Here is a 22,420-nt window from a genome sequence, read left to right as displayed (position 1 = left end):
GCCATAAAATGCATGTTATGAATTGTCTCTCCTTGGTCAATGATAAAGAAAATGGGGCTATTCCGGTTGCAACAGGATTAATGAACGAGGATACGACGACAGCATCTCAACTTTCTCAGCCTGCAGCACCACCGCCCCCTCCGCCATGTCCCCTCACAGGGGCACCCCCAGCCCCTCCGCTCCCCCTGGGGATGCCGCCCCCACCACCACCCCCTCCTCCACTGCCTGGGCCAAACATACCTCTGCCTCCACAGCTGATAAACGGGCATGACAACCACGGCAAAAAAAAACGAATGCGGAGCTTTTTCTGGAAAACTATCCCTGAAGAACAAGTCCGCGGTAAAAACAATATCTGGACGATTGCTGCAAGACCACAGTATCAGATTGATACGAAGACAATCGAGGAACTTTTTGGGCAGCAGGAAGAAACCAAGCCCCAGGATCCCCGAAGTCGATCTTTAAAGTCTTCATTTAAAGAGACTAAAGAGGAGGTAAGAATTGAAGTAAAACCTCTTTCACATAATGCTGTAGGAATTGGTGTGAATTCTGACTCGCCTTTGTCTCTTTCTCTGTCATGTTTCATCCTTATTGCAAGTTTGTCTTGATTTGAAGGAGAGGGGAATGATGGGGAGGATAAACTCTTTTTTCTTAGTGGCACACATTTGTTTTTCGAAGAGCTAACAGTGTTTTGTTATTTTAACTTGGTAAGTGCTGTGATTTGATCACCTGTTAATAAGTGGAGGGAGCTGAAGGCATCTGTATTTCCTCATGTTTGATGGCCCTTGAGTTTTCAGTGTGAAACATAGATGTATTGTAACTTTTCTCCTCAGCTCTTCCACTGTGTCTGTTGTGCAAACAAAATGTTCTAAATGCAAACATGCACCAGGCGGGAGGGAAGAGAATCCTATTGCAAGGGTTAATGCTGTATATACCCTTGATGTCCTAGAGACGTCAGGAAGGGAAGTACCAGTATGACAGCGAGGAAATAAAACATAATATAGTTACAGAATTTGTTATTTAATTGAGATAATTTTTAAGTTTCAACCTTCATAAACATTGCTTTCCTGATAATGAAAACTTTATTTCATCTACCCTGCTTTTTCTGGACACTAAAATAACCTTCCAAGAGGGTCTGAAGATTGTTACTAATTTCTGTTCTAGTGGTGAGAAGATATATACCAAGCACTTTCAGGTTCAAACACTCTCTGGTGAACTGATAAGTAGCTTTTCTAGTTCTTAAATCCTGATTTATAGACAGCTTCTTTGTGAAGCCTGAATTGAATTGTCTCAAGTGATCTTTCTGTGAAGTAATTGGAGGGTTAAAACACAGATTTAATCACCAGTGTGTGTCTACATACATGTTAGCTTGTAAAAAAAATACAGAGGGCACCGGGTTAAGAGATGTAACAACGTGTCAGTTTTTAGTGAGAAAATAAGGACTTGAAGTTGATGGTATCTTGCAGGATTCAGGAGATGTCAAAATATCGGCAGAGACCAGGTGAGAAACTAATGTACTGATAGTGTGCATGTTGTACATAGACTGAAATAAGGGGTTTAAAACAAGGCATCTGTATTGCAGACTCTGAAACCCTGACATCGGGAAGGAGTAATTGGGGCCATCGTCAGAGGTAGTCATTAACCTCTGCGCTGTTTTCAGGCTATGTTCATCTTCAGATCAGGATTGCAGTGAGTGGACTTCCTGTATTGCATACAGATGTACACAACTCTGGCCCCGTGTGTTTCCTTAGAAGCTCCCCCTTTCAGGACTGCCATGTGGTGAAGATGTAGTTATAGTAAAAATGATGTTAAGTTTCATAAACTGAATGTGGCCCCTAGTGTACAGTAGCCGGGGCAGAGAAAACCCCAGCGTGCTCCAGAATTCACATGTTTTCATGTACAGCTTGAAACTCGTGGCATCCTGGGGAGGTTGAGGGCAGTGTTAGAAATTATAATTACAGGCCTGCAAAACAAGGGTTTCTCCAAGATACAGTGCCTTGGAAACAAAAGCCTTCCTTGCTACAAGTTAATGTTTTTGTGCATCCGTCTGGAGCTGATACAGTGGTCCATTGCATCTCTACGGCTTGACGCCTGTCCACCCTGGTTCAGGGCTCCCATGGTGCCTTTGCACATGGCAGGCGGTGAGGCAACAGGACTTGCCTCTGGGTTATGCTACTTAAGTGACAAAATGTTCAACTCGGTTGCTAAGCTTTGTCAAGCATGCCGCAGCAGTGTGTCAGACAGTGATGAGCAATTTCTTGTGTGTTAATGGACTTTGCAGTACTAGCTGCTTAGCAAGGAGGAAAGGAGATAATCCTGAAGAGCTGTGTGTTACTGGAGGTGCGGAAGCACAGATACGCAACAGCTCACATGCTTAACGTTACTACAGTCATCATTCAGCGGGAGTACGGAGATTTGAGGCATAGGCAATGTTTGTGATTTCCGTCATCAGTGCTGTCAGCTGCTTCTCACTTACTTTAATGTATGATGGTTATCCTCAGTTCACTGTAGTAAAACGTATGGAGGTTGAAAGGAGTTGGTGGCAGGATGAGGTATGCAGCATCCATGTGACCTTGTGGAGAGCGCGTTAGCGTGGGGCTGAGGAAGCTGCAGTTCTGTTCCTGGCTGCGTCGCTGGCCTGGCAGCGGAAGGTGGACACGACATTTTGTGTTTCAGTACCTCTATTCCTTTTGTGTAAAACACAATTGATTTTAGAAAGTGCTTTATGGTCTAGCAGTGAAAAAAGTTCTTTAGAGTTTAAGTAGTGGAATTAGTCTAGTTGGTGTAGTATGTCAACAACGAATTTTCAAGATAATTTGAAGTACATAAATTCAAGTATCACTTAGATCCAAATCTGAAAAAACCAGCACGTGTCCAAAGTGCTGTACAAAAGTGCATGGCTGGAGAGTCTGCTCTTTTGGCTCAGTGGGGTTCCTCTCAGTGCAGTGGCGTAGCTTCAGTGGAAGTAGTGAAGAGTGACTCTTCAGCCAGTGTTGAGGGCACTCTGCCAGACACTGTGGTGGAGATAGGGGTTTCATACCTTCTCCAGAGATCGCTGTTGATTATGAAATCATGCGCAGTTTTGGAAGAAGCTCTGTCTTCAGGTAGGAGCTCATAATACTGCATGTCCTTTTAATTCCTCACTTGCCAGTGATTTATACAGGGAATTTAGATGCCCAACTCAGGTTATTGAATCCCACTTCTGGAGGCTTAGCACTGAACATCATCATTATAACAGAAGTCCCTTTTGAGATGTGAGTCAAACTCCTACAGCAAATGCTTTCCTTTTTGTAAACAATCCCTCACCGAACCCTTAGGAGATTAATTAACATGTTGCCTTGACTAAAGGCTTAATTTGCCCTATGGTTTCAGGTAATTTGAGCTTCTGAAAAATAGGGGTTGTAGAGTTAAGTTTACACACCAATTTACTTTCCCCATCCTTTAGTGGTGTCACACTATGGCACAACACACACTCACCTAGGCTATAGCTAGCCTGGCAGTGGAGTGGGCAGAACAGCTTGTTGTCAGCCAAGGGAGCTGGTCTTGCTTTCTCCTTCGAACTGTCCCTCTGCTCCCGTCCCTCACCTCCCCCCATCTGTGCGCTGGCTCTGGCAGACATTGGACCCTCTGTAAACAGATTTAAGTAGCTCAGCAGAATGCTGTTGGGGTTTTTTGTTTGTTTTCTACTGGAGTAGTTTTCTGCTATTTTAGTGAGTTTTGATGGCTTGTGAAAGGGTGCAGTGAATTCCAGAGCCTGTGCAAGGGACTAGTGAGAGGAGGAGAGAGAAAGAAGATGGAAGGGGCAAACAGGATGTCTCTTCTCCCCTCTCCTAGCCATGCCCTCTGTTTTCCCTGTACTGACTCTGATGCTCATTCCACCTTCTTGAGAGCTGATTCAACCTGTTAATCCAGCAGAGGACTAACATAGCAAAAGAACAATGAGATGAGTACCAGCGCTTGCCTAAGGGAAAGAGCAGGCTAGGAACGTGACAAGGGAGGATGACATGGAGCGGGACAGCCCAGTAGTAAGCTTCTAGGTTCACTCCACTGCACTGTGGAAGGGCACCTTTCCTCAACCACTCCAGGCAGTGCGTGTGGCTCGGAGAATAGAGGCCAAAATATTAAACTCAACAGTGATGGTTAGCGTGTTGTAAGGTGAAGTGGAAGCTGAAGCAGGAAGTTGTTTATATCCTTCCTAACCTCCAGCACCAAGCCTGCGCCACTAGGCTGTTCCATGCTTGCTGTAATTTGTAAACTGTATCCCACCATGTGAAACCCCATTGTTCTTATCCAAAGAATACATATAATGTTTTGCTTTCACTAATCTGTCATAAATCCACTTTGTCATGTTCCTGTTCCTCATTGACAATCTCATGGCACAAACCCCTATAGCACTTCTGCTGTCACTACAAAGTCAGTATTGATGTGGGGCTTTTTGTGTCTCCCAGAACACTCCTCTGAATCTTTCGTGTTGATTGCAAATTTGTGTCAGAGTTCAGGAGTAGATTTCCTCTTACCATTATCACAACTTCACCATGGTACTCAAGCTAATTTTCCCCTTCCTTTAATACATCTAAAACAGTGAATGTTTCAGTGGTGGATTAACATTTGTCAAACTGATGCTGTTATTACCCGACATGATCTGTGCCTGCTTCAGATTTCAGAAATACACTGAGTTGAATACTATGGTGATGAGAAGCAGATTCATGAGTGAGTCAGCTGTCCTTGCTTCAAAGCTTGCACTGTTTATGAAGGAGAGGTGGCAAGTGTGTGAGGCAGTGACACTTGCATTGGCTGGCACAGTGCAGGTGTTGAGATGGTGCAAAGTATCTGAGAGAACTGTAGTATTTCTAGAGTAGGATAAACAAAAATTTAATAGTTTCCTCTGGCAGGAGAGTTGAAGAAGAAGAGAAAGGAGAAAGCTCTCCTGAATTTATCTAAAGTAAATCATAAGAAACCGTATGAGAGTTTTCTTTGGTATAGAGAATCCCAGTGAGACTAGGAAAGTCTGTTCTCAATTCTTAATTACAGTCCTGTGTAACTTCTTGAGTCAAGAAGTCCAGGGGTATTACTGGTGGGTAGCACTTTAAAATCTCTTTAGGTGGCAAACAGAGATTTGGAACATGCTGTGCTCGCACCAGAGCTGAAGGTGTGTATGAATAGAAGATAGGAGCAGACTGAGCAGAATTTATAAAAAGCTGGGGTAATGTTTAAAGGGTAAAAAGCAACAGCTTGGTAGGAAGTCGTATGCAGACAGCTTTCTGCAAGGACAAAATCGAATGAAAGCTCAGTGGGGAAGAAGAGTAGACATTACAAACAGATGTTAAGGCTAAGATTATGAATCTAATATGCAACTGAATGTGAGATAGAAGATACTGTATTTGTGTGCAAGGAGTAGGAACTTGTATTTATGGAGTATCTGCCAGGTTCCCTTTTTCTCCTCCTCACGCTCATATCTGGAAACTCCTTGAAGGTAGTTAAGTAATGACAGCTTTTTCAAACACTTCTGATAATCTTGAAGTGGACCGCAAGCAAAGAGTAACCAAAAACTGAGCCATGTGTTTTGATTGTGTGCTTGAACAAGAAATCAGAGAAAAAATAGAATACAGTCATATACAGAGCAAGAAGCGTGTATCAGATCCTCGTACTTAAGAGCAGCTATGACGTTTTTATGTTGTGCTGATAAGGCAAATGCAGCTGTATATGTTGCCATCTGTTGTTTTTCTTCAAGGGAAGATGTTACAAAAATTCTGTAGCTTTGTTTGAGGTTGTACTGTAAATCTGAGTTGTGCCATGGAAACCAAAGGTTTACCCAGCTGATGGTCAGCCTTATTGTAACAGTTACTGACTGTGACTGAAAATAGGATGTACAGGTTAACTGTGAATATGCTTTAAAAAAACCCTAACAAACCAAAAGCCAAATCATGATGGCAAAGCTTATAGGCTTAAACTAGTACAGAGAAATCAGAGAATTAGGAGTGACGAGAGCAATTGGAGAGTGGAGCTGCAGTGCGAGAGGTCAGTGAGAGGTCCCTGCAATAAAACATTTGAAAAAGATTAGATACTGCGGGGGGGGGGGGAGAGATAGTTGAACCTGTCCTATGTTAAGGGGCTTTCCCTTAATGATCTGTTGGGAGCCTCTCAACTCCTAAGATAACAGGACAATAAACCACAATCTATCCTCTTATCTTTGCATATGCTAAAACTGAAGGGATTCAGGCTAGCAGTCATCTAATTAAAACTAATATGCTGATATTTACTGTGTTTTCTAGTCTTTGCTGGTTTCAGAAGAGAGGAAATTCCAAAATTTCAGAAAACTTTTTAATTTGATTCACCCTTTTCAGCAGATGAGGAGGCTGTCTCCTGGGTGTATTCTGAGGATAGCACATTAATCATACCTATATTTTCACTGTCACCAGCTGACTGCAGGCTAATTCAATTTTGTGACGATGCCAACATTGCATTTATATATGTATTTCTAATTCGTGCACTGTCACAGAGGTCAAGACACCTTTCCAGTTGTCAAAACCTCAAACATCATGTGAGTCCAACAGCAGTCTTGAACATCTGTGTGTACTGAGTTGTTTTATTGTAGCAGTCGGGTGGCACTGTTAATGTGAAACAATTCTCTTGTCCTTGTAAATCTCATGACTCTTGTAGCTGTTATCACCAAAATAGCTGTGGTAAAATTTTAACCTTAAGGACATGATTTGCTAAAACAGGGCAAACATCTCAGGTTTGAACTTGTATGCTGTTACAGGAAGAAAAACTAGCATAAAAAGAATTAACACTTTTATTTAAAAATTTTAAAAAAATGGATTAGGGAAAAAAAGTTTTGGTTTTTTTTTTTCCTTTGCTTAATCTCCAGAATTGTACGCGTAAGATGATGTAGCAAATCAACTTTAAAATATAAAGTGGGGGGAGACTATCATTTTATTACAGGTTCCTGTTTGCTTCTAGATAAAGCGCACAGATTTGAGCATTATCTGTCAGGTTTTTGATTCAAGAACGATTTACTTATCTTTCTGTGGATCAGCGTGGCTGTTAGTTTGCGTGAATGAAATCAGTAGTGCATACCGACCTCTGCTTAGAAAGCCCATCCTCACATTTGTTACAAAACCTCTGAAATATGTGGGTTTTGAAGTGCGGTGCTCACTAACCGTGGGGCCTTCGAATGCAAAATACAACATATTACTTGATAAGCAACATTTTGCAGATGCAGCGTTATGAAATAAGCAAGAAGAATGTTTTTACTTTGTAATGAAATAGAATTTATTGTGATTCCTTCCTTCTATAAATGTTGCTATGGTTTTTTTGCTTCACCTGGAAAAAGGTCTTGTGGGTGTGCTGTGTATTTCCCTGGTAAAAATAGTTCTGTAACATACGATCTTTGACTTTGTGCATTCATTTGACCTGTGATTTGGTGGCAACTGCAAACAATTATCTGTAGCAATTTAAGAAATGATATCTGCATTATATGCTATTTTCTTAGGTATTGGTAGATTAATCTCTCTTGCTTTCTCTCTCAGGTTTCCGTTTTGGATGCAAAAAGAAGTATGAACATTGGGATATTTCTCAAACAATTCAAAAAGTAAGATTTGATTTTTCCATGCAGCTAGTGCAAGCTACAGATATGTGAAATTCTTTGTAGTTCTCATCAAATGTATTGTATATTGTGCTCTGCTCCTTGTGGAGTTTACAGTTCTGTACAGGTTTGTCATAAGTAACTACATTTCCTAATTTGTTTTCTAATACATTTAGTTTTCAGTGCCATTATGACTTGGCACCAAACATTTAGAGTTTGCTACTGTTAACCAGTTGAAGTGAGTTTTCAGGTGTAGTTAAGGGAAGCCCTTGTATCTCGTGTAATACTGCATGAGAGCTGCTTTTCGCTGGCTTCCTTTCTTTATAAAGAATTAATAGAAAGAGGTGAGGTGAGGAATTTTTTTTTTAAGAGCAAGCTGTTTCAATGCTATCTTTATTCACTGATAATGTTGCCCTTCAGTAAAGGCATCACTTAAAGTGGTGTTAGAACAATGCTGCTGTGGACACTGATACATAACCTCATTATAATTCCTTTCAGTAGCCCAGGCATGTTTTTTTTTCAATTTGTTGTAACTATTCACCCTGCAAGTGTTAGAAATGTGTATGCTCAATTGTTTTTTCAAGGTCTGCTGAATCCATCATTGAAGATATTTATCATGGAAGAAGTGAGCCCTATGGTTCTGAACTGCTGCATGAATTTCTTAAATTATTACCAGAAGCAGAGGAGGTAAATAATGGTTTTACATGGAACTTATTTTTTTGTAGAGTTCTGCTGTGTGGGATTCCAACATGAAGGTCTGTAAAAGAGGAATCCCAAAGCCTTCCTGAGGCCAGGGGATAGGAAACCACTGAGTGCAAAGGTTTAATCTTCATTTGACATGTGGTATTGAGGTTGCAGTGTAGTCATTCCCTTCACATCAAGTACTGTCACCTACTTTTAAGGTGCTTCTTAATGAAAGTAGTGATAAGGTATTTTTGCTTCTCTCATGCCCCTTATGATGTCCCTTTTGTCCCATGAATGTTTTAGCAAGACCTGGAACCCTCCTGTGTGCAGATAACTCTGCTCTGGCAGGGTCAGAAAACTCAGCATCAAAGTATATCCTAATGCAAACAAACTAAGTTTCACTTCTTTGGCATCTGCCTCATGCTTTCCCGTTGCAGTGCCTGCGAGTTGAATATTGGTAGCCCTATGCTACTGTCTCTTCTCTCTTCTGGTTTGCTGCCTGCTTGGTGCATCTGGGATCTGCCTGCTCCTGGGCCCGGGTCGTTGAGTTCCAACAGGGCATAAAGGCTGCTCCGCTGTGCAGCACCCATAGAATTTGCTAACATGGCTTAGTGCTCCAAAGGAGACATGTTAGAAGGCACAGAATTACCAGCAGCACCTTCTGCAATGTCCCTGTGCTCACCATATGACCAACATGCAAGTGCTGCTTTCTCCCCTCCCAGTCCCAACCTTCAAGTCCATTCACATGATTAAAGAGGTGAAGCTTCATCAACTGACCTGGGAGCCCTGCTTAATGATGCACAGTTCCTTGTCTGCTCATGTATTTGCACTGACCCATTTGTATGTACTTGAGAGAAATGTATACCACAAACTTGACAAAATTAGCATTAGAATTGCTTGAGTGCTTCACATCAAAGTGATGGCTGAAACCTGGGAAATTGCTAGTTAAGGTCCACATACAGACCAACCTCAACTCACATGCTTTACCACTTCAAGGTCATACTGTCAAAGCACTCTGATTCCTCTGTGCAGCAGCAAATCTCACATCCAGTCAACAGCAAAACACGTTGTATTATTTTGTTGTCAAATATATAACCCTAAATTGGGCTGCTTTTGCAGGGAATCTTGTAAAAACTGTGTTATGTTATTATATTTGATTAATATATTTTTTAGAGTTGGGGGACATCAACAAGTTGAAATGTAATTAATCTGAAAAAAAGAGGTGACTAGTTCTGGGAGCTCAAAACTATCCCCCTTCCCTCTTTGTTTGAATTTCGGTACAGGTTCTGTTTAAATACAGGAATATATCTCTTTCCTCTGAAAGAGTCAGACAGAGGAGAACAGTGAAGTACTAACTTAAAAGAAAGTGACTTTTAGTTAACTTTGTGTATATTCAGCAAATTAGACTGAAAGAAAGGTATTTTTTCTTCTTTTCCTCTTTCTGGTTTAGATCTTGGTTGTTATTTTATGACAAGTAGAAAATCTTTCAAATAGCGTACTCCTATGTGATATAAATGTTGTAATTCAGCTAGAATTGTAATGTAAGTTGTTGAATTTTATCAGAATTTTGTCTGCAATACTCAGCTAGATGCTTTAGATACCCAGTAGGTGCTACTAAAAGTGAAAAGGTGTATTTATTTCCTAGTAGATGATTTGACAACAGGCCTGCCCCTCAAGATTGTGGGGCCAGAGCACTTAAGAAGTGCTTTTAAGGAGGCGCTTGAGAAATTAATAGAAGAGATTTTATGGTGCAGAGGAGTATTAGAAATTAAAGGGCATTAGACATTAGATTTGTTGCTATTCCCAAGGGAAGGCTGGAAGGAGGCTTGTTCCCAGAGTGCAGATATTTGTATGTATTTAATTAGTTCCATGCTTCAGAAATCTCATTGCTTACCATCAGGAAAAGGAAAGACCCCCTTTCCCTTTGTTATTCTCCCTGTAATTGTTTAACTTCTTGGGAGTTTTCCACGTGAGCTGGGGTGGCGGGGCAGGACAGGGAGAACACCCCGAGTGTGAGGGACTGATGCTTCTGCTGGTATGGAAAAATGTTTTAGTGCCTTCATGTCCTCATGCTTCAAGTGTTCAAAGAATAATCCGGTCCAATAATTCGTTTACTACTGTGGCTCCTACAATTTTAGTGTAGTCAGTTAAAAAATTCGTTCTCTTTAGGAGCCTCAGAGCTTTTGTTGTTGATCTTTTTCAGCATTTTTTTTCCCTAAACGTATGTTCATTGTTCTCCTTCTGTGTCTCCTTCTTTTTTGTGAGTTTAATATCTGCCTCCTAGCCTGACTACAAGTCTCCTGGAATAGTGATTCACCATTTGCTAAGGGGAAGCCATCAGAACGATACAGTCCCTCTCCACGTACAAATAATCCAAAATCACTAGAGATATCGGATGAAGTGGTGTTATTTGTTCTGCTGTTCCCTATTCCATTTAATAGTCCCTAATTTCTTTTTGATCTGGTTGTCGTATCACGAGATAGCTTTGGCAAGGTGTCATCAGATTGGCCTGTCCCTGCAGAATGTTGTACCCATCCTCAGCAAGGGTTCCCTGGGCTTACCCTTAGATACTTCCCATTTTCCTAAAGACCTGCTTTGTTGTTGTAGGGGTTGAGAATTACTCTGAGCAGAGACTTAAGCAGTCAGATCCTAAAAGGTTAGTTGTTATTCAGTTACCAGTGCTAACTGTCTTGAAGTAACCATGGGTGGGCTTCTGAAGTTCCTCGTTGTATACTCTTCTTTTCAGCAGCTCAGGTATTTACAGTCACGTTTCCCAGGAGCCCAGTTGTCTTGCAGGTTGGAATGGGAGCCAAGTACCCCCTGCCGGGCATGTGCTCCACCCCAATAACTGTGTTTGGAGATGTCTTCTACTTTTTCTTTTATACAGTACCATAAATCCTTAGTCTGTAAAAGTGAAAGGAGGGAGAGAGGAACACCATTCCTGGTCATAGCTGTAGAAAGGGCAACTCTGGACCGTCACGTTTCTTCTTTTTTACCAACAACCTTTACAGTTTATCTAATGTGAATAAACACTGGCTTTAAACTCCAATCTTATCTTATCTAGAAGTGTTGTGATATACAGTCACATTACCTGAACGTTCCCCTGGTCACCAGTTTGACGTATGTGACATATTTTACATCATTTCAGTCCATATAATCTCAGGCACCTGATGGATGTTCCAGTGTCTTTGAGATGGAGCAGCTTTTTGACAATGGAGGCAAAGTGCTTGGGCTAACAAATACATTTAACATCTGTTGTCTTTAAAATTTTCAGTATTGTAATGTGGGAGCTCTGTTTACATGCAGAGATAGGTGTCGGTACTAGCAATTTTCTAGCTGTTTTCTATGAAAAATCCCAACAGCTATGAAAGCTGTTGGGATTTTTGTGTGTAAATGGCAAATACTGGCTCTTCGCTGGATGTTTTTGTCAAGCTGAATAAGACCATTATTGAAATATTGGCACTGCTGTGAAGTCTTTTGTCAAACTGAAAACATTTGGGTATTTTCAAATGTTTAATTTGAAAAACTTGATGAGTTCTTGAAGCTGGCAAACCTGGAGCTTGCTGTAAGGTTCCGCTCAATGTTTTGTTCAGGGCTGTGGGTGTGGGCACCAGCCTAGCCATCATACAGTGGTTAAAAAAAAAGACCAAGAAGAGGTATAAAAATTCTCAATACATCAACAATTAAGATAAGATGACTGATTTTGTGTAAGCCTTGTTAGAAGTCCTGCTGTTTCTATCTTACCATGGTTAGCAGTTTTGTAAGAGGAAGAACTATTTAGAATCTCCTCTGCTTCATCGCTTTTGCAGCTCATGTTTTTTTTCCAGGGAGCCTTTGTCTTGACTGAAGCAATGGCCTTCTCTGTTGTATCACTTCTAAAAAGATTCCTGGCTGTTTCTTAATGATATCCTGTTAAAATGGCTGACAGCTGTCATTTACTGGCATCCTGACCAAAGCAGAGGAGAAGCTTTTAGCTGCTTTTATGTGCATATCATTGCACTCTTCAGCAGGCCCAGACTGGTAAAAGTTGAGAGTCCAGTGTTTAACGAGCTAGAATAGCCAGAATTTGTACTTTAAATATATACAGAAGAGAGCATATCATACTGCTAATCAGCTCACCCACACACATGCACGCCCAGGTTATCAACACAATGTCTTAACTTCCTTTATAATGTCTCAAGCCTGTCCTTTGCTCGTATACTCTGTTTTAAAACCCTAGTCATCTGTCACCTGCTTTACTGGAATTGTTTCTGTCTGTCAGCTCTACCCTTCTCAAACCATGTTTGTGTAGTTAACTGCCCCCTCCTTTCCTCAGCCAGTGCTGTATATGGCTGACCATCCTTCATACCTTTCATCTCCTGCTTCCTTTTTTGCCCCTTATGATAACTGCAGGTTTTTCTCCTTTTTATCATTTCCTGATAGAGGTTAGTCGCTGCTGAGGCATGTGCCCCATGGTGCCTCCCCACCTAATACATTAGCTGCTTTCCCACGTGCCCTTGTAGTTGGATTCCACTGTGATGCCTTTTGGGGTTTTGGTATTTTTTAACTCTGTTTTTCTTTAGTGCCCTGAATGTTTGCAATGGTATGGAAATACCAAAAAAACTCCCAGAGAAAATGTTTACTCCTCTGGACTGTTGCACTTGGCTTCACTTATTTGTAATGTGGGGAATATTTCATTTATTTGATCGGAATGTGGGGAAATACTTAGTTACAAGCATATATGAGGATGAGTGGTGTACTGATTTATACTCTTCTTCAAAGATCCTGCATAAGAGTGCAACACACCTGTTTTATGCCATAAAGTAAAATCCCACTAGTTGTAAGTGCGTGCTACTGGTAGCTCAAAAATTACTAAAAACCTGAGTGGCAGGAATTCAGTAGCTTTCCTGTCTGTGAGGAATAATGAGATACTTGCAATAGCCATATCTTCTCCAATTGTTCACGAATCAAATCAAAGATCAGGCTTTCTCTGTTTCATAAGTGTTTTTAAAATGAAGCAAATTACACATGTGAGAACCTTATGTATCTAAAATCTGATTTAGTGTGCATGGGCATGCATGGACGGTGCAAATGCATATTCTGTATACAAATATAATGAAAAATTAGTAGCTCTGCACCCAATTTGAGTAATACAGAACTGAGCATACAATGTAATTATACTCTCTTGCATGTATACATTACACTGCCGTATCTTGGTATGTGGCTGCATACTGTTGTGGAAAAGATTTTGTTGTGCTTGAAGAGAGGAGGTCAAGGCCAGAACTGATAGAGTTATTCATTATGATTTTTAAAATAAACCACATTTTTTAGCTCTTTTGTGTTCTCAGACTAATTATAAACCTATCTACTATATCTGTTAACATGATTAATAGTGAACATTGTTGTCAATCCTCATAGTTTCTTTGCAGTTCCTGGCTGCATTTGGTATTTGAATTTGACCCCCACTTTTAGGAGCCATCAGAGAATCTCAGTTCTCTTTGGGAAGACTTGGACAACATGGTTGCAGAGAGAAGAGCCCAATCCCACGGGCTTTGAGTAGCCTCCCTTGGAAGGTGTAGGGGCAGCCATCCAAAACGTGTTTCAGTAATTTTTAGCTTTGGGGTTCAGAAGCTGTTCTTTTAGTTTATAGGTAGTGTCAATTAAGTCAAATAACATTTTTTTTCCTGCTTCATGGTGAGATGACTGGTCTTTTTCAATTATGAAATTTGTAATGAGGAGGCAACACAAAATAAATTGTTGTCCTAACTTTACCTTAGCTATTCCCCAAACTGTTTACTGTTCTAAGGCCAAGTTAACAGAGGATTTAGTCTGCTGTGTCAAAAACTTAGACATGTATGGAGAACCAGGCTATGCTGTGCTGAATTCCAGGATGAAAAGGACCTTAAAACTCTTTTGTGTTTCTGTTTGGTCTGTTTGTGGAATGGGTCACTATCCTCCACCTTGCTTGGGTTTTGGGCTTGTCAGGTGACCTTCTTTGCTGCTTCTTATAAAGTTAGTTTTTGACATCTAAGGAAAGACAGTGGGGGTTAAGATGGCTGATGTGGGCTAGCAAATGTGTAACCAGGTGGTGAGCACATCTTTGTTTTAAGGCTGATTACACAGACTGTCTTTTGGGTTGACTACTGCCCAAAGCCTTTTGCATTGTGACATTCACACCCCATCCTACCCATCAGAAGGCAGCCTTGTCAATGTCTTCTGTTGTGCATGTATAGCAAAGTTCCTCCTCTGGATGAATTCTAGGATTTAGTACTCCCTTGTACCACTCCAAGCATTTTTCCTAATATAATAGGGTAGAAGAAAGAGGATTTCATCCAGTGTCTGTAAAATTAACATTCCATATTGATTGCTACTTACTGTCGAAAGTGTATTTAAATATAATACAGGTAGCATGAATAAGTTAATATTCCTGTGAGTATCTCAGGATCTCTTGTTGTTCACTTTTGGTGCATTTAAATCTTAAAATTGCATCTTCCTATAATTGCCTGTGGTTTGTATGATCTTGATTTTGGTGATTTGGGGTGGGTTTCTTGGCGGGCTGCTTTTCTTTTTTTCTTCCCCTCCCCCCACCCCAAATCTGAATGCCTGTGTCCTTTTCAGGCAAACTTTGATATTTGCAACATACTAAAATGAGGTTGGAGAATTTGCAATTTTTGTTGTTTAGGTTGCAGACCACCATTTTTTGGAAGCCAGGTTAAAGAACACCTGCAAAGACTAACTGAGATAATAGATGTCTCCCACTCCCCACTTCATGATGTAGGAAAAAGTGTTTATTTTGGTTTTGTTTCTTGCTCATTTAACACCTTAGAAATATCAGGAATGTCAAGTCTGGTCTTTCCTGTTTTTTGTTGGCAGACTTCTTGAATGACTCTGTAAATTAGGAGTTTTCTCAGGCCTCAAAAAAAATGGGTATGCTGTTTATCTTTAGAAGGAGCTTTTGTCTGAGTGTCCTGAGTTAAAAGGGGGGGGGTGTTAGGAAATGGAGTTAGATAGTCTGAATAAAAATTGCTCTTTGATTAGAATTTTCTTTCTCGGTCATAAGTTTTTGTTGGGTTTTTGTCTGTTGTGTTTTTTTTAATTTGAAAAGGAAGTTTTTTCTATTCTGTGTTTATTTTGTGATTTTTGTTTTCTCTTTCTTAATATGCTCTCAACATTTCTATTTTTTTATGATGTGGAAAAAGAATGGGAGTAAAGCAGAACAAAGCTGTTAAAAGAATCTTTTTCTTCTGCTAGTCCAGAATTTATTTTAAATCCCTGATTTAGCATAGCATATGTTGTCTTCCGCTACAGATCAGTTACTTTTTTACTGTGAAAGCAGAAAAATAACTTAAGTCATTAATTTGGAGCCTGATGCTTCAAAAAAAAATGTGGATATCTTGCTAAATCATGGCAACCTGTAACTGTTGATGCCCTGATGTAGTGTGCCTCTCTCCAGGATAGCTTAATATGCTTTCTAAAACTGAAGACCATCTGTGTAAATGTGGTTGTGAATGAGGTTTAAGTGTAATGTTATAAAAAGGAAGGATGATGGGCTGGTGTGTAAATCAGTGGAAACATACAAATGATACTGGGTGTGAACTTGTTGGTTGAATGAAGAAATAGTGTAATTGAGAGTGAGCTCTGCTTTTGGACACAGTTGCTGTGTTGGAAAATGTGGAAGAAATTCCAGTTACACTTAAACATATGTGCACATATTTTCCAGTTCTTTTATATAAACAAGTAGTAAGTATGTGGGCAGATCAGTGGCTTCCAGATCATGCAAATACATGGATTTTGGTGGAGCTGGGAAGGAAGATCAACAAAATTAATGCAGTGATATTTCCTTTGCATGTAAATGGTGTCCTCAAAGTACCGACAACAAATAACTTAAAATTGAAGATTGCATTTATCTTTAAAATATTTCGTATGAATGAAAAAAAAATACAAACTCAAGGGCATGAAGTTTACCCCTTAAGAGAGTTTTAGAGGAAATGGTTGAAGCAAGTATCTGGAAAAAAACCCATAACTTAAACCTTAGCTGCATTGTGCCAAAGAGATCTAGGCAGTCCTATGCTGGAAATGCTGAACACAGTTAACTTTAAGCTATGCCCACATGTGTATCACAGTTGTTGAAGAGTCAAGGATCATTTTTCAGATCATCATTTAAGCAGCTATTTCCTGGGCGAACAGCTAGAGAACAGCAAATGGACCAGTTGGAAAGAAAAGAACCAACTCTGGGGAAACTGGAACAGCAGTGTCCTAAACATCGTGATGAGAGTAATCATTGATCAGAAATCAGAATGATGAATTGGAAATCAGAAACCATTGATCACAGGTCAGAATCACCAGTCAGAACGATGGCATCATATTTTGTCCGCTGGACTGTGTAGCTAGGTTTTTGGGAGAAGAGTGATGTTACTGTTTTTATTTTTTTGTGATTGGGGTGTGTGCAAATTACAGGAGCTTGGACAGTGAAGCCAGTCAATCAGTCACTGAGTGGAGTCTCTAATGCCTCCTGTTAAATTTACTGCTTTTCAAGGTGTTTCCTTCCAAAGTCAAGTTAATTTTGATCTTTGATAAAATTCTTTCCTAGTGTTTTTTTCTCTTTTCTAGGTAAAGAAATTAAAAGCCTTTGATGGAGATGTATCAAAACTGTCTCAAGCTGATTCCTTCATGTATTTACTAATCCAGGTGCCAAAGTAAGGAGATAGTAGGTTTATTCTGTTCACGATAAATGTTCTCTTTTGGCTGTCAGTTCTAAACCTGTTTGTTTGTGTGCTCCAGCTACGCTCTTAGGATTGAAGCCATGGCGTTAGAGAGGGAGTTCTCACCCTCCTGTGCTTCTCTACAGGATGACATGAAAATTATAAGACGGGCAACAAAAGGTAATTAAGCATGTTGGGACATGCATAATACTCTTGTTTTTGTTAGCATGTTAATTAGTCTGCATTATGAAGACTAGAGCTTGAATTTCAGGTACCTTAGCTATTAAAAGGAAGCTAACTCCCCTCTGACAAATGCCATCAGGGTGTGCCTGGTGAATCTTTGCTTCCCAAGTAAAAAATCTGGAGACTTTGGACATGCTAGCAATGAGTTAATGACCAAAGCCTACAAGCAGTGTATCCAAAACTGACAGAAGCAAAGGCGTGCATGGCCAAATTAGGATAAATCGTCTTTTGAGTACAGTTTGCTCATTCGTGCATCGTTGTCTCTCTGATTGAATGCAGTTGTTACACCCCTCTGCTGACTCTTTCGGAGATCCATAGAGAAAATCACTGTATAGTTTCCAAATTTCTTTATATGCCATTGCCTTTTGAGGTGGCAGTATTGATGGGCTAAAATCTTTATTGTAGAGACTTAATACTATTGCTATTCCTTTGTTTTCTGTTTTTGTTCTCTACGTTTCTCTACATTTCTCTTTTGTTCTCTACATTTCACAAGTTTTGAAATCCTGCAGCTGGTTATTCGTAAGGTAATCTGGTGTCTTCTACACTGCAGGAAAATAGTTCATTTCCTGGTTTCAGTTAAACATTAATGCTGACCTTTTCAAATGCCTTGAGTGCCTATTTGTCCTGTTCCTCAATATGAAATTCCTATTTCATGCTGGCAAATTTTTTGATAGGCTACTAGAGCACTGTTTAGACTGCTTCTAGTGGTATAAAAAGGCACAGTAGTAAGAATATTCAACTATGAGCACCAGTGCTTAGGATATTCATTTTTAGTGAAAGGAAAGGGAGAAAAGCCTGGTGTGTTTTTCCACCAGTGGGGATTGAACTAGTCTTTCTTGACTCAGAAAAATGTGCCTTAGCTTAGGCTGAGGTTTGAGTTTGGCCTTTTATTGAGATCTCTTTCAAATCATTGTTCTTTGTGTTTTGAGCAACAGACATATGTGAGGGAATATGTTATGTGTAAAAGCAGCCGCGCCCTATTGTCCTTCGTGTCCTTCATTCAGGACATCTGTGAACTGATGAATTCATTCCCTCCAGAGGAGACGCTTTGGTCTCCAGCTCCTGCATCAGGCCAGTCATGCAAAGCAGACTGACTGAGCTTCCCTGTTTTCAGTCCACTTGTGTCATGTGCTCTTCTCCATTTGGTCTTTTCGCTTCAGGGTTTATTGATGGCCCAAAGTTGTTTAGGAATTATGTCTACTTTTCTATTCCTGTCTCCTATGTTTCTTTCCTTGTAATTAAGCTGAGAGAATATTTTCTTAAATTCTAACGCTGATAATCACTAAGGGTTAGGATGGTCTAAATAGCCTGATGGATTCTCATCTAGCCTGCAAATGGATGTATCTCATAGTGATGCTGAGCAGGCTCTTACTATGCAAAATCTTTAGAAGTTGCCTTCTCCTCTTGGCCTTACGAAATTTGGTATTCTCTTTTGTATTCTCTCCTCTTTCTTCCTCCTTGCTTCTTTTAACTATAGCTTGTTGGATCAAAGGTTATTTAATTAGTTCTATGTTTTTAGGCTGCTAATACTGGAATCCAAAGATACAAGAGCTGTCTGCTTCCAAAATGATAGATTAGTGTATTGTGTTCAGCAGTTAAATGCAGGGTAAATTATAGAATGTGGACTTCGAAGCAAAGTAGTTTTTAAAAGTACACTGCAATCAAAAGGATTCCACCTTTTCTTATGTTCATCAGTGTAAAATATAGTACCTTACATTAAAACCAGCTCATGTTATTTTTCTTGCCATATGGGCACTTGCAAATTTGGAGTTATTTGGTTTGCTGTGCCGCTTGTGTAATGCTAATTTATTAAGTCTTTACAGTTTTGAATTTCTGTATCTTATTTCTAAGTCAATCCCTCTGGTGACTTTTAAGCACATGTATTGTTTTGTGTTCATATGTAGCCAGGTGAAAAGGTGTAGGAATTCAGATAGAGCACTACTGTGCATTTTGCAAAAAATGGAGATATGTACAAAACAGGCTTCTGTGATGGAAAAGCTTTAAAAGGCAGTTTTATTCCATTTGACTCTTTGCGTCACACTGAATATAACTTTGTGCTAAATCATCTTTGATGTGACTGAAGTAAAATAAATGCTTCTCTGAGTTGGTGATCATACAGAAATAAAATGGTGATTCATAGTGGGAGTGGGATAAGCAAGGAAAATTTAAACATTGCCTGTTATCTTTTCAGGCCTGATGGCCAAGTCTCCCAAAAAAAGAATAATTGTTCAAAAACTCAATCCTGGCAGATGGCAAGTGGATCCTGCAGGGTGCAGAACACTTGCCTCACACTGGAATTTGTAGGTGGTGAGGATACTTAACCACTTGCATGAGACACTTGGCACATTGCAGGATTAGGGCCCAAATGTTTTGTTAGCTGCTGGGGTTGCCTTGGAAATACTACACTTGCTAAGCTAAAGTCTGAACATATACTTGAGGTTTGTCAACTGTGCTTGTGAATTTGAATTATATAGTACCATTTTTTTTCCCATGGCCTTTTTAGTTTGTTGTAGTTTACTGTTAAAATAAAAATTTTCACCTTTAAAAGCTTGAGATGAAGAGTTTGGTAACTGACTGTGTGTATTTCTAAACAAACAATTGTTAGACAGCAATTTTCTTGTTCTTCACAGAGTTAATGACTTGTGAGGAACTGCATTCCATATTGCACTTGGTCCTTCAGGCTGGGAATATTATGAATGCGGTAAGCGACATCCAAAATGGAGACGGTTGGTTGACCAAACTTCCTTGTTAGTACTGCAGTCCATTGATGTCGTGCCTCAGCTGTTTGCTCGTTTCTTTTTAGGGAGGTTATGCTGGCAATGCTGTTGGATTTAAACTATCGTCACTGCTCAAGCTGGCGGACACAAAAGCAAACAAACCTGGGATGAGTCTGCTGCATTTTGTTGCTCTGGTACAGAAAAATTATTTTGCTGCTATAAACAACTGCTACAAATGTAGAGCCAGAGGTGATAGAAAATAGAAGGGGCCATGTGCCTCAGAAAAAGCAGCTTTTTTACAGCTTTGATCCTAAACTTCACCTTTCTTCTCCTGCCACAAAATTCACCAGTTTACCTATGTCTGGTCATCCTATCCAGAAACCCATGGAAAACTTAACTTTTTTATATCATGTAAAAGCTTGCCTTCATCTAACTTCCTCATTGTAGCTTTTCTTTTATTGTCCTGAATTCTTACACTGTGCAAGTAGCTTATTTTGATAAATATTCTTTCAATCTTCCTGTTGAATCTTTTGAGCAGCGTTTTTGGTAGAGTTGTTTTTTTTTTTTTCCTCCCTCAGTAACTGACATGTACTTTTAAAGCTACTGCAGACTTTTTTCAAGTTATTTTCCCTTCCTTTCAAACTTCTAGATTTTAGAAGGGAGAGAATTTAAATTCTCCTATATGTGACTTTGGTTATCTGTGTACAAACTGGCTTAACAGATTTCCAGTCAGCTAACAATAGGGTATTAATTGATGTTTGTGCAGGAAACATCGTATCTGCTCAAACAATGGGCATCAGTAAATTGTTCTTTCCCTGACATTCCCTATTAATACATGTGACTTGTGTTCACTGGCAGAAGCAGCTATTATTGTACACTGCAAAATGGAAGCTGTTGTTTAAAGTTTCCAGTTCTGATCCCTGCCTTTCGTTAAGGGGTGTCCTCTGCTCAATTGTGTTAGGATTGAACGGGAAGAAAAACAGTGCAGGAGAGAAACCTTTAAGTGCCCTCCCAGAGGCTTTAGAACTGCTGGACTTAGGGACTTTGGCATGGTGGTGGAATGTTAATGGATTGTGTGTGTTTTGGTTTTGTTCTATTTGTTTCAGGAAGCCCAAAAGAAAGATGCTGCTCTTCTCAACTTTTCAGAAAAAATTAGGGATGTTCATGATGCCGCCAGGTAAGTCAAAAGAAAACCGAGAACTTACGGTTAGACTGTGACTTGGAATTTTCTTATTTGTGAAGCAATGAGGCTTATTCAGAGAAGTCTTGGCACAAAACCTGAGATCTTTACAAATGTTTACTGTAGCTTTGAGGGCTTCATTTCCATTTGCTAGCAGAAGTGTGCCTGCAATGTGCCTTCAGGTATGAGGTTTTTTATGACATGATCTCCATAGGTTTTTGGTAGTTTTGTCTCTGTCAAATACATGTGCATGTATGTTACTTTTAAGGGATTGAACTAAAAGCATGTTACTGTTTTTCCTTAAACCAATTTTCATCTGTCTCTGAGCAGGCTACAATACTTTTCCAAATCTGGTACCAGGTACAGGTACTGGCCCTGGCTTCTGTTAGATGCTTTTTGATATTTCGTTTACTTCTCGATTTCTGTCTTGGATGGAAAATCTGAAGGGTTTGGGGCTCTGTATTGTTTTCATCTTAAAGTCTCTAGCTGAACAATTTTAAACTGAACCTGATTCGTACCTCGATAACTGTACTTGCTTTTTCGAGACAGTGTGATCTGAAACCCAAAACTGGAAGCTACCAGTACTCGAGTTCTATTCCCAGTTTTGCTACTTCCATACTCTTGAGCTTTGGGCAATCTATTTACATTCTTTTCCCAGCTGTAAAATGGATCCAATCTCTTAGATCTGATGCAGGGTTAAGTAATGTCTGCAAAGGACTCTGAAATCTTCTGAGGAAAGGAGTGGCCATGGAGTTAATCAGAAAATTTTTGAGGGACCACCTGTGTGGCTCTCTGCCATCCAACCCACACACCTTTTTGGCAGTCTGCCGTGTGGCCTGCTGGGGAATGTAGCTTCCCTCGGCATCCAAGCCCCCCGGCAAACAGCAGGGGAACAGGCAGAATCCCAAATCTGGTGATAATTTTTCTAACCACTTTGTTCTTTGATCACATTTGTTAGTGCTGAAAATCTTCTGTTGTAACTCATGCTGAATTCTATTCAGGGAATGCACTCTGTACAGGAAAATGAAACAAAACGAAATACATGTCTCACTATTGGGCATGAGGAAGATCTTTATTAGAGACAACTGTCATGTGCAAGTTGCTCATAAATCCTCCCAATTAGAGTGTGTTAAAACAACTACCATTATGTTCTTTATTTTTTATTGTCTTGCCTTCTTTACTTGTAGGCCATCCTCTTCCTCCTTCACAGGCAGAAAAATATAGCCTGTATCTGCTACTGCTTTTCTTATTTGCAAAAACACCCATGATCTGCCCAGAACAGGGAACTAACCTTTGCAGATGAAGTAAGCAGAGAAAAAACAGCACACATTAT

General features: G+C 40.0%; 1 protein-coding gene across 1 annotated transcript in view; it reads left to right on the top strand.

The window, feature by feature from the left end:
• Positions 1-8: 8 nt before the first annotated feature.
• FHDC1 (FH2 domain containing 1) overlaps positions 9-22,420 on the top strand; it is a 30,931-nt gene continuing 8,519 nt past the window's right edge. Inside the window, exons 1-8 of the mRNA XM_050895980.1 lie at positions 9-491; positions 7,527-7,588; positions 8,167-8,269; positions 16,856-16,941; positions 17,027-17,127; positions 19,821-19,891; positions 19,994-20,101; positions 21,014-21,084. Of these exons, the coding sequence (XP_050751937.1) occupies positions 9-491; positions 7,527-7,588; positions 8,167-8,269; positions 16,856-16,941; positions 17,027-17,127; positions 19,821-19,891; positions 19,994-20,101; positions 21,014-21,084 (1,085 nt within the window). The remainder of the gene's footprint in view (positions 492-7,526; positions 7,589-8,166; positions 8,270-16,855; positions 16,942-17,026; positions 17,128-19,820; positions 19,892-19,993; positions 20,102-21,013; positions 21,085-22,420) is intronic.

Source organism: Gymnogyps californianus, chromosome 4 (genome assembly GCF_018139145.2).
Source record: "Gymnogyps californianus isolate 813 chromosome 4, ASM1813914v2, whole genome shotgun sequence".
NCBI lineage: Eukaryota > Metazoa > Chordata > Aves > Accipitriformes > Cathartidae > Gymnogyps > Gymnogyps californianus.
This window is presented reverse-complemented; position numbering and strand designations above follow the sequence as displayed.